Consider the following 12,430-nt stretch of genomic DNA (forward strand, 5'->3'; position numbering starts at 1 on the left):
TTTTTGGATCATGTAGTTTGAGAAATTTTCTACATTCATTTTCGTAGTGTCAATTTTGACAATTTCACTCCTTTAGTTTGTTTTTTGCTCCAGTTGCGTCATCATGTATGTGGCACTTGCGTAACTTTTTTAGATTTGAAGTGTTTTAAGATGAAGGAATCGAGTTCCTCTCCGGATTTCAAAGTTTGGGGCCAGATCTAGACCGTTCAAGGGAGAGAGAAAGAAATATGGACCCTTAACTTGTGTAAGATGAGCCAGTGAGATGGGTTAATAGTGTTTGTAAGATTTAAAATGAGTGGTTAAATATCCGATTCTGCCGACTCCAGACACAGAGATGCAAAGAGAACATCAATTCAAGAGGAAGTGTCTCCTCTTTACCCAGTTGGAGAAAATAATAGATTTTGGATGTGTGAAATTTGGTTCATTAACGAGACATATAAGTGTCAAATTTGGTTCATTAACGATATGAGATATGAATTGAATTAATTTGTTATGAATAAAAGAACGATATGGTAATTTTTTTGTGATCAAATCACCACAACCGGTTATTATTTACTCCAATTACGAATAAAATTGCATGTCAAAACAAAATTAAAATGTCAAAAATCACAGAATCAGATGCTTCACCACTCATCCAACAACATTATCCCACCAAATCATATGATTTTCCCGCCTTATTTTCAACAAAGCCCAGACTCATTCCCGCCACGACTAACACAAAACGACGCCGCACAGCCCTTTTTTCCCTCTCAACCAAACGACGCCGTGGGATGCAAAATCCCTCACACTTACAAAACAAAACTCAATCCCCGAAAATACCCTCGTAAAAAATCATAATGACCACAGAAACCACCCAAAAGGAGAAGTAATACGTAATAATCCTCAGTCCTTTTTCGTCTCAAAGAAAAATCAGTTCCTTTAAACCAACCTCTCAACTCCAGAGCTCTCTCTGATTCGAAGAAAACCATCTCTGCGATTTTTCAATTTTCCATTTCTCTCTCGTTCTCCCTTCGAATTCTCTCTCTTTCTCTCTCATCCCTCGCTTCGAAACCCTAGGTTCTCTCTCTCCCTCTCTCGCTCTCTCTCTCTCTCTCTATAAATTTGCGTTTTGGTTGATGTATCGGGCACTTGTCGCCGCCAGGCCCTAGAGCCCCAAACCGAAACCCTATTCGACATTGCGGAGCCGCAGAAGTTCGCAGAAGCCCGTCCCTGAAGGTTCGGAAAGGTACGGTTTCGGTTTCTGTATCGCTGTTCGTCGATTAAATTAGTAGTTTTTGAAGATTTTTGTATGTTTGGGGGAGGGAATAGGAACCCTAATTTGGTTATCGAGCTGGGGATTTTTTATTGGAAAGTGAGGGGGGTTGGAGATGATGATTTTCTGGGTTTTACCAGTTATAATTTAGCTTCCTATGAGTGGAAATGGCGTCCCGAAACCCTAATAAAACGAACTTCTGAGAAACCCTAATTGACCATTTTGATTTTTAGGGTTTTTATTGTACAAAAAAAGAAATTATTTTTTAATATTGGGAAAGTGTAAATTTTGTTCTTGATTTAAAAAGTATATTTAATTGGCCGAAAGTGATTAGTTGATGTTTGTCATATGTAGAAACGGTTTGTAATGGCTGATCGTCGAAATGGAAATAGCCAGCCTGCTAATGGGAAGACTGCCGCTGGAGCAGGAAGTGCCTATAATATTGATTTGAAAGTATTCACTGAGAGGTTGAAGTTACTTTATTCTCATTGGAATGAACATCGATCTGATTTGTGGGGTTCTTCTGATGTTGTTGCAATAGCGACACCAAAAGCATCAGAAGATCTGCGGTACCTTAAATCTTCAGCATTGAATATTTGGCTGGTGGGTTATGAGTTTCCGGAGACCATTATGGTTTTCATGAAGAAGCAGATTCATTTCCTGTGCAGTACGAAGAAGGTGTCTTTGCTGGAAGTTGTAAAAAAGTCTGCCAAGGAAGCTGTGGGTGTTGATGTCGTGATGCATGAGAAGACAAGGAGTGATGATGGAAGTGGTCTGATGGAGGCAATTTTAGGTGCCATTCGTGCTCAGTCGAAGGCTGATGGCCATGACACAGCAGTTGTTGGACATATTGCAAGGGAGGCCCCTGAGGGAAACCTCTTGGAATCATGGTCCAAGAAGCTTGAGGATGCAAATTTTCAGTTGGGTGATGTAACAAATGGGTTGTCTGACCTGTTTGCTGTTAAGGACAATGAAGAGATTTTGAATATCAAGAGAGCTGCTGTCTTGTCTGCTAGCGTCATGACCGAAGTAGTTGTTAAAAAACTTGAGACTGTTATTGATGAGGAGAAGGAAGTCACCCATTCTTCTTTGATGGATGAGGCAGAGAAGGCTATAATGGAACCCTCTAAAGCTAAAGTGAAGCTCCGGGCTGATAATGTTGATATATGTTACCCCCCGATATTTCAGAGTGGAGGACAGTTTGATCTCAGACCCAGTGCTGCTAGCAATGATGAGTTGCTTTATTATGATTCTGCTAGTGCGATCATATGTGCAGTTGGGTCTCGCTACAAGAGTTACTGCTCAAATATTGCCAGGTCCTTTTTGATTGATGCTACTTCCAGTCAGAGCAAGGCATATGAAGTTCTCTTCAAGGCCCATAATGCAGCCATTAGTGAGTTGAAGCCTGGGAAAAAGGTCAGTGATGCTTATCAAGCTGCCCTTGCTGTGGTGGAGAAGGAGGCTCCTGAATTTGTATCAAATTTGACAAAATCGGCTGGGACTGGTATCGGCCTTGAGTTCCGTGAATCTGGGTTGAATATAAATGCAAAGAATGAGCGGTTGGTAAAAGCAGGCATGGTCTTTAATGTGTCGCTTGGGTTTCAGAACTTACAGAGTGGTCGCAGTAATCCCAAAAACCAGAACTATGCTTTGTTGCTTGCTGACACTGTGGTTATTGGCAATGACAAGCCAGAGGTGGTGACAAGTAGAAGCTCTAAGAATCTTCAGGATGTGGCGTACTCCTTTAATGATGGAGATGAAGAGGAAGCTGAAGAGCCAAAAAAACCAAAGGGTGAGGCTAATGCAAGGGAGGCCTTATTGTCTAAGACAACACTGAGGTCAGACAATCATGAGATTTCGAAGGAGGAACTCCGCAGGCAACATCAGGCAGAACTTGCCCGTCAGAAAAATGAAGAAACTGCCCGCAGACTTGCTGGTGGTGGATCTGGGTCGGGTGACAATCGTTCTGCAGCAAAGGGTTTAACGGATTTAGTTGCCTACAAGAATGTAAATGATGTCGTTCCTCCAAAAGGTCTGAATCAACTGATGATTCAGATTGACCAGAGGAACGAAGCTGTTCTGTTGCCTATTTATGGCAGTATGATCCCTTTTCATGTTGCCACCATAAGGACAGTTTCCAGTCAACAGGACACCAATCGGAACTGTTATATCAGAATCATGTTTAATGTCCCTGGGACTCCTTTCAGTCCTCATGATGCCAACTCACTGAAGAACCTTGGGTCTATATATTTAAAAGAAGTTTCATTTCGCTCCAAGGATCCAAGGCACATAAGTGAAGTGGTACAGGCGATTAAAGGGCTGCGAAGGCAAGTTGTATCCAGGGAGTCCTTGATAGCTGAGAAGGCGACACTGGTTACTCAAGAGAAACTCCAAATAGCAGGTAACAGATTTAAGCCGATAAGATTGTCTGACCTTTGGATTAGACCTGTTTTTGGTGGCCGTGGAAGAAAGATTCCTGGTACTCTTGAAGCTCATGCAAATGGGTTTCGTTATTCTACCACCAGGCAAGAGGAGCGCCTGGATGTCATGTTTGCAAATATTAAGCATGCCTTTTTCCAGCCAGCAGAGAATGAAATGATCACTCTCCTGCACTTTCATCTGCACAATGACATCATGGTGGGCAACAAGAAAACGAAAAACGTGCAATTCTATGTTGAGGTGATGGACACAGTTCAGACATTGGGAGGTAGCAGGAGGTCTGCCTATGATCCAGATGAGATTGAAGAAGAGCAGCGGGAGAGGGATAGGAAAAACAAAGTCAATATGAATTTTCAGAGCTTTGTGAATCGGGTTAATGAGCTTTGGGGGCAGTCACAGTTTAGGGACCTGGAGTTTGATCAACCTCTGAGAGAGCTTGGTTTCCACGGTGTACCTCATAAATCCTCGGCATTTATTGTCCCTACTTCAGCCTGCTTGGTTGAACTGATAGAAACTCCTTTCCTTGTTGTCAGTCTAAGTGAGATTGAGATTGTGAATCTGGAAAGAGTTGGCCTTGGGCAGAAGAATTTTGACATGACAATTGTATTCAAGGACTTCAAAAGGGACGTTCTCCGGATTGATTCAATCCCTTCAACAGCGCTTGATGGTATCAAGGAATGGCTCGACACAACTGACCTCAAGTATTATGAGAGCAGGCTGAATCTGAACTGGAAACAGATACTGAAGACAATCACCGATGACCCGCAGAGCTTCATTGAAGATGGAGGTTGGGAATTTTTGAATTTGGAAGCGTCTGATTCAGAGTCTGAACAGTCGGAGGAGTCAGACCAGGGTTATGAACCATCGGATGTAGAATCTGCTGAATCGGAAGAATCAGATGATGAGGATTCTGATAGTGAGTCGGTTGTGGAGTCTGAGGATGATGGAGAAGCAGAGTCAGATGAGGATGGGTTATCGTGGGATGAGCTGGAGAGGGAAGCAAGCAATGCAGATAGGGAGAAGGGGAACGAATATGACAGTGAGGAGGACAGGAAGAGAAGGAAGACGAAAGCTTTTGGGAAGTCTCGAGCCCCACCTCCTAATAGCATATCGAAGCGGACTAAGATGAGATAGATCGTGCGATTGTTTCATGTCAGTCACACGTTATGTTTTAAGTGGTTGTCTGACGATAGTAGCTTGGAACTTATAATTTTACTTCGGTTTTAAGTAGTTTCGTTATCGTTTTGAACTAGACTTATGTTGCAGATGCAGAGTTGTAAATTGGTAGTATTATCAGTATCCTTGCTGGAAGTGAGAGCTTTATCATCGTTTATGTGGTTTTAACTTGTTTAGTTTCTGCTTGCCCCATTTTCTTCTCGTTTAATTTCCACAGTAGGAAGACTAGTGAATTTTGCTTTCTGTTTTGCACCTCTTTTCGTACTTTGTTACCCAAAAAAGTGATTGAACTTTTCGCAACAACGTATCGTTCTTGCACACATGCTGATGCGAGTTAGGCTAGTTGGTTAAAGGCAGTACGCTGGTTTGTATTTCCCAAGTTCGAGTCCCCCTCCTTGGAGATTAGAATATTGTTTTGCGTACATTCAAGGGATGCTCATTTTTGTGTAGTTCCGACGTCCACCATTCCTTATCCATGTGCATTCAAATGTATGCAGTTTCTGAGGTTCTGCAGCAAGCAGAGGAGAATCGAACGATGTTATTTGTTGGAACGAAGGGGCGATGATCGATTATTACATGAACTGTGGAGATGCAGAAGCAGCTTAAGAGTCGCTTAGAAGCAGCTTAAGAGTCGCTTAGTAAGCACTCAGTAAAATGCTGGTTCTTGAAATGCAACGGTTAACGATTCATACCAAAATCCAACCATCAGTTCATACCCAAATCCAAATTCATCCTTCCATTCGTTCAAGTACAAGTTCAAATACATATTCATTCCTTACCATGATACAACTAAACCAAGCTTTGCATGCATCCGTCAAGGGATGTTTATTTTGTTGTTGTGCCGTCGTCCGATGCTTTCTTTCCCTTTACCTTCCGCTTCCTCTTTCCAGCGCCACTTTTAGCTGCGACAGAACCAGGATAGCTAGATTCGACATGGTGCTCATATTACATAAGCGAGTTTGCAAGTTCAGCTTCTGCGTTGATCATTTATGTATCCTCAATGTCAAGGCTTGCTTGGTATTGTGCCATCTACATTGCCCTGCTATGCCTTCTTCTATCCCCATTAATGAGATATTGAGAATTTTTAAGAAACAAAAACACTTTGAAAGTTGAAAGATCGGTGAATATAGAGGATGATTGAAGGTTGAAAGATTGTGTGATCAACTGATATTCAACCTGTGTTTATATAGAGGATGATTGATGAAAGTTGAAAGATTGGTGAAAGTTGAAAGTTTGGTGAAAGTTGAACGATTGTGAAAGTTGAAAGTTTGGTGAGTTTCATGTGTCAATTTAGTGATTTTTCAATATTTATCTGAATTTAAATATTTTTAGATTAAAATGTTCATAAAATTAATTTACGATAGTCTATATAATTTAAAAAAAAAGTTAATTTAAGAAAAAAAAATTAGCCTAAGTTCATTATTTAATAATTTCAAGCTAAAATTTTATGCCAGAAGAGTTTGAGCAAAAAAACTGTTTCCAAGTTAAAACCTAAATTTTATGGGTTAAAAATTTTAGGTTTTAGGCCAAGAGTTGGAGATGGTCTAAGGATGGTGACTTTCACACTCCATATTTCTTCTTATGCACTCATCTCTTGTTTTCGTCCATTGATTTTCTTTCAAGTTACTCAATCCCAAGTATGATAAAAGATATATGTAAAACCCTGTAATCCATTTTTTACTACCATCTCACAAGAAAAAAGTTTGTTTTAACACAGAAAGAACGAAGATACAACAAAAAAGTCACTTTTAACTTTTACCCTTTTGGTAACTCTTTACTCTTTCTTAACATCTTCAAAATAAAACACACAACTCAAATCTAATGCTGCTGCTTAAGCTGCTGCAAAACTTAAAAAACTGAAGACAAAAACAATGTCACCCATTGACGGATCCAAGAAATAATATTACGAGGGCCAGTAAGAAAAGCGCGCACAACGCGCAATTTTTTTATACCAGAAATAGCATGCATATTGCTATTTCATCGGGTCTTGATAGGCCTAAAGTCATTTGGAAATGCATATTGCACACTTGTTAATGTATGCAAGGGGTAGCACCCAAGGTATCAATGGACATTCACCGAGTCTTGGTAGGCCTGAAGGCAATTGGAGGGTATGTATGAAGCCAACTCTAATCTTCAAAAGGGCAGCACCCAAGGTATCCATAGACATTTACTGAAATTCGAAGGCTCAAACATCTAAAGTATCATGAACGTCCACTGAAGTTCGGGGGTCCCCCCGCCCCTCAGTGCATCCGACACTGATGTCACCTAAATTTTGGCCTCTTGGGAAGGCTGCCACCAAGGTTCCTCTTGTCGGGTACTCGAGCCTTTCCAAAAGCCTTAACCTTCCTTCTGGCCCTCTCCTCTTCACTGTCAGACGCATTCCCTTTTTCCCTGTCTGCGTGGCTTGCTTCCCTCTCCAACTCTTCCCATGTCTTTCCTTCGGCCTCTTCTGAGTCTTCTCCGGACTCTTCTTCCTCATCATCTTCCGACTCCACTAATGACTCGCTGTCATGATCCTCCTCATCTGAACCTGAATCCGACTGCACATCTGAAGGCACATACCCACGGTCAGACTCCTGAGAATTGTCGGAATCCGAATCACTAATATCCATGTTCAAAAATTCCCATCCACCATCCTCTATGAACTTCTCAGGGTCGTCAGTAATGGTTTTGAGAATAGGACGCCAGTTGAGATTCAACCTACTCTCATAATACTTGAGATCAGTTGTGTCTAACCACTCCTTAATGCCATCCAGTGATGTCGAGGGAATGGAATCAATTCGGAAGACATCTCGCTTGAAGTCCTTGAAAACAACAGTCAAATCAAAGTTCTTTTGCCCTAAACCAACTCTCTCAAGGTTTACTATTTCAATCTCGCTCAGGGTAATTACCACAAACGGTGTCTCTATCAGCTCAACCAGACAGCTTGAAGTTGGGACAATGTAAGCCGAGGCTTTATGAGGTACTCCATGGAAGCCAAGCTCCCTAAGGGGCTGATCAAACTCAAGATCAAGTGATTTGAATGGAGGTTGCCCCCACGAATCATTTACTCGGTTCACAAAGTTCTGGAACTCCATATTAATTTTGTTCTTTCGTTCCCTTTCACGTTGCTCTTCCTCGATCTCATCAGGATCATAGTTTGACCTCCTTCCACCTCCCAGTGTCTGCACTACATCCATCACCTCCGCATAAAATTGCACGTCCTTGGTCTTTTTGTTTCCTACCATAATATGATCGTGCAGATGAAAGTGCAGCAGGGTAATCATTTCCTTCTCAGCTGGCTGGAAAAATGCATGTTTGATATTGCTAAACATAACATCGACACGTTCTTCAGACCTTGAAGTAGAATACCGGAACCCATTTGTGTGGGCTTCCAGTGATCCAGTGAGCTTTCTTCCACGACCCCCAAAAACAGGACGAATCCATAGATCTGGCAATCTTTTTGGCTTGAATTTGGCTCCTGAAATTTGCAGCTTCTCCTGTGTGACTAAAGTTGCCCTTTCAGCTCTTTCAGACTCCCTTGAGGCAACCTGTCTGCGAAGAGTTTTAATTTGCTGTACTACTTCACTTATATGCCTTGGGTCCTTGGAACGGAATGAAACTTCCTTTAAATAAGTTGACCCTTGAAACTTCAGGGTGTTTGCATCATGAGGGCTAAATGGGGTACCTGGTACATTAAAGATTATACGGATGTAGCAATTCCGGTTAGTGTCCTGCTGGCTGGAAACACTCTTCACAGTGGCTATGTGAAAAGGAATCATGTTTCCATAAACCGGCAAGAGGATAGCTTCCTCTGGTCAACCTGAATCATCAACTCTTTTGGAGCAGGCAGATCATTGACATTCTTATATGCAATCAGATCACCAACCGTCTTCCCAGCACCACGATTATCGTTAGCTGTAGAACCCCCACCAGCAAGCCTTCTAGCAGTTTCTTCATTCTTTTGGCGGGCAAGTTCGGCTTGGTGCTGCCTTCGTAGCTCTTCTTTAGACATTTCATGGTTGTCTGATCTAAGCGTGGCCTTACTCATGGCACTCCCGGCACCTTTACTACTGGATATAGGTTTTGCACGCTCTTCTTCTTCATCGTCGTCATCATTGAATGAGTACGCCACATCCTTAACAGCTTTGCTTGAATTGGTCAATACTTCTGGGGTCTCTTTACCAACAATAACTGTATCTGCTATTAACAGTGAAAATATCTGGGTCTTAGGGTCTTTTGTCTGTGCCTGCACATTCTGGAAACCCAGAGAAACGTTGAAAACCATGCCTGGTCTCAAAACTCGATCATTCTTAGCATTAAGATTAAGCCCCGACTCACGAAATTCAAGGCCAATTCCAGTTCCAGCTGTTTTGGTCAAGTTTCCAGTCAGCTCCGGAGCCTCCCTTTCAACTACTGAGAGTGCAGCTTGGTATGCAGCACTTAACTTCTTCCCAGATTTTAAATTACCGATTGCAGCTTCTTGAGCTTTAAGCAGAACCTCATATGCCTTGCTCTGCGTAGAATTTGCATCAATAAGATAGGTTCGAGCAATATTTGAGCAGTAGCTTTTGTACCTTGATCCAACAGCACATATAATCACACTAGTAGAGTCATAACAAAGGTTCTCATCATTGCTTGAAGCACTTGGCTTCAGATCAAATTCTCCTCCACTCTGAAAAATTGGAGGATAGCAAATATCAACATTTGCTGCTGTCAGCTTCACCTTAATTCTTGCAGGCTCCAATATGACCTTTTCCGTGTCATCCATCAATGAAGAATGGGAAATTTTCTTTTCCTCATCAATGACCTTCTCAAGCTTAGGTACCACAAATGTCTTCATCACTGATGAAGTCAAGTACGCGGCTTTCTTCACATATGTAAGCTCAACCAGGTCTTTGACGGCAAACAAGTCTGAGAACCCATTGGTCACATCACTCAACTCAAAATTAGCATCCTTCAACTTCTCACTCCAAGTCTCCAAAAGTTTCCCTTCAGGAGCCTCTCTTGCTATGTGTCCAACCACAGGAGCATCGGAGCTCAAGTGGGCATTTATAGCTCGAAATATGCTATCCATCAGTCCAGTTCCATCCTGGCCTTTGAGTTTCACATGCATCACAACTTCAACACCAACAGCCTCTTTTGCAGGCTTTATCACAACATCAAGGAGAGAAGCCTTTTTCTGGCTACACAAAACATGGATCTGCTTCTTTGAGAAAACCATGATAGTTTCTGGGAACTCATAACCGAGCAACCAGATATTCATTGCTGAGGATTTCAGATACCGCAGATCCTCAGAATTTGGAGGAGTTGCTATTGCAAGTGCATCAGATTCACCCCATACATCACTACGATGTTCCCTCCAATGCGAATACATCATCTTTAACCGCTTGCTGAAGTTATTGAGATCAATGGAATATGCACTGGTGGTTGCTGTGGCGGTTGCTGATGGCTTCCTATTTGCAGGTTTGACATTACCTTTACGTTGCTCAGCCATTGACGACACTTCAGATATAGATTGTACAACCTTGGAAATTCAGCCTGCTCCTGCTGAGTGTGCTGATCAGCAGAAACTGTGAGAAATAACAAATGTTTATCAGTTCGCTTCCCGCTCTCCACATAGTGAAAAGTTGACCTGAAAACTTTTCATGATTTAGCTTTCCTTCATATGGTATACCAGTAGAACATATAACACCAGCACATGTAAAATTCAAATATCACTCACTCTTGAGAACTTGGCATCAAAATTTATTACCTACATTGAGATTTAAGCTCAAGGAGCAATATGAAATCGTATATTGTTAACCGTCCTCTTCCACTAAAACTAAAAAAAAAAAATTCCCACTTTACAACCTTCAATTACAGTGAAATTTCAATTTTTTGTCCCACTTTCATACCTAAAGTTTGAATGAAACAGAGTATCCCACACCACCAAAAAAAAAAAAAAAAAACAGAGGATCCCATCTGGAGCAGTCAACAATATCAATACAAGTTAACTCCTAACCATAAAAAAATTAATAACAAAACCTTTGAAATCTAAAACTTGCTTAAGTACTTACTTTGCGATGGATCGAAAAGATTTCGAAAACTTGTTCCCAGCTAATTTAATCTCCCAAATGAAGTTCCCAGCTTGATTCGTCATGCCTGACCTAATAAAAACCATTTCCAATACGTCATTAACAAAATTATTTCCAAGTTGCTAAATTTGCTTCTCAAAGTTTCAGAAACTGAAGAAACAAACAACATCCATTTACTGATAGAATTTCAATTTTTTGTAATTTTCGATGCAGAGTCTAAACATGATCATCGGATGGACTAATCTAAAGACAGCTGCTTGGATATCAAATCCTAAAAATTTGAAGGAAAAAAGCAAAACCCAGTTGCATGAATTGATTGAAAACTTGAACTTTACCAGCTTCGGGTGGATGATTCAATGGAGGACTCGTTTGCCAATTGGGTCTCTGAAACTGGTGCCAAAACAGAAAAGTGAAGCTGGTTTTGGGGGGAAATGGAGGATGGATTTGGATCGAAATGAGAGGTTTAGAAAGGATCAACAGAAGAACTAATAATAATTGAGAGATGGAAACAGAGAGAGAGAGGGATTTATGAATGAAGCTGCTTGACCTGATTTTCACTTTCTGTTCATATTTTTGGTCTTGCTGAAGTTGAGCTGGACAAAATAATTTCCACCTAAGCAAGTTAATATTTTTTTATTGAGGTAATTGGAGTAATGATTTCCGAACTTTAGTTCCACCAAGCCTCCCGGATTAAGTGATCCGAACCCTTAAAATTTGATTCAACGGCTAAAATTATTATAACTTTTAAAAGGAACCTCGGTTTTTAGCCGTTTGATCAAATTTCAAGGGTCCAGATCACTTGATCTAGAGATTTTGGTGGAAGAGATCCAGAGAGGATATCTTTCCTAGCTTAATTATAGCATTTCTAAAGTAAATGTCAAATTTTAAATATCAAAATGATATTTGATTGCTTATGTCGCAGTTTGACATTTTGTACACTTTTTTAATCCACCCGATATGTTAAATATGGTGTAATTCTATAAAAAAGAATTATCTCTTTGTGTGGTCCATTTATTAGGACAACAAATCAAATACTTGGAACAACTAAAAACATTTACTATGCATTGGATCAAATCTATTAGAATTATTAAATGAATTTGACAGCTTCCGTTGGAGAGAGTTTGCTGTTAGTTTTTACTGTTATATGTGTGGCGGTTTTGACATTCCCTTTGAAGATACTCATAGAACTCTAAATTTGTAAGTATTAGTGATTAGACTTTTTATAAATTATAATGTAGATCAATGAATTTTTTTTACTAACTTCGTTAGAACTTTTGTTTTAAACAAAATGATCTTAAATAAAGATTTAAAGAAATAAAAATAAATAAAAGTCCTAACGAGGTTAGTTAAAAAAAACTAGCTTTATATATAACAAATTCAATATTCAGAATTTCAGATATCAAACACTTCATTTTATTTATACTTGAGATTTTTTTTTTTTGGGTCAAAATTTAGACTTTAGAATTGAAAATATTGAAAAATGAAAATAAAATGATAGACTGACCCG

General features: G+C 40.3%; 2 protein-coding genes across 2 annotated transcripts; one reads left to right on the forward strand and one right to left on the reverse strand.

Annotated features, from left to right (window-relative positions):
- Positions 1 to 938: 938 nt before the first annotated feature.
- On the forward strand, positions 939 to 5,043 carry LOC126594095 (FACT complex subunit SPT16-like). Its single transcript, XM_050260303.1, has 2 exons — positions 939 to 1,225; positions 1,607 to 5,043. Exon 2 carries the CDS (start codon positions 1,619 to 1,621, stop codon positions 4,823 to 4,825), a length of 3,207 nt encoding a protein of 1,068 aa, XP_050116260.1. The 5' UTR covers positions 939 to 1,225; positions 1,607 to 1,618; the 3' UTR covers positions 4,826 to 5,043.
- Positions 5,044 to 6,609: 1,566 nt separating this feature from the next.
- On the reverse strand, positions 6,610 to 11,474 carry LOC126594094 (FACT complex subunit SPT16-like). The gene is given in 4 exon segments (XM_050260302.1): positions 6,610 to 8,663; positions 8,666 to 10,419; positions 10,906 to 10,995; positions 11,259 to 11,474. Coding segments are annotated over 2 exon segments (3,213 nt in total). The 5' UTR covers positions 10,344 to 10,419; positions 10,906 to 10,995; positions 11,259 to 11,474; the 3' UTR covers positions 6,610 to 7,128.
- Positions 11,475 to 12,430: the final 956 nt, after the last annotated feature.

Source organism: Malus sylvestris, chromosome 12 (assembly GCF_916048215.2).
Source record: "Malus sylvestris chromosome 12, drMalSylv7.2, whole genome shotgun sequence".
In the NCBI taxonomy this organism is placed as follows: domain Eukaryota; kingdom Viridiplantae; phylum Streptophyta; class Magnoliopsida; order Rosales; family Rosaceae; genus Malus; species Malus sylvestris.

What these genes read in the sequence shown, in the direction of transcription:
- LOC126594095 (XM_050260303.1), top strand. Translation starts at nt 1,619, where the DNA reads ATGGCTGATCGTCGAAATGGAAATAGCCAGCCTGCTAATGGGAAGACT.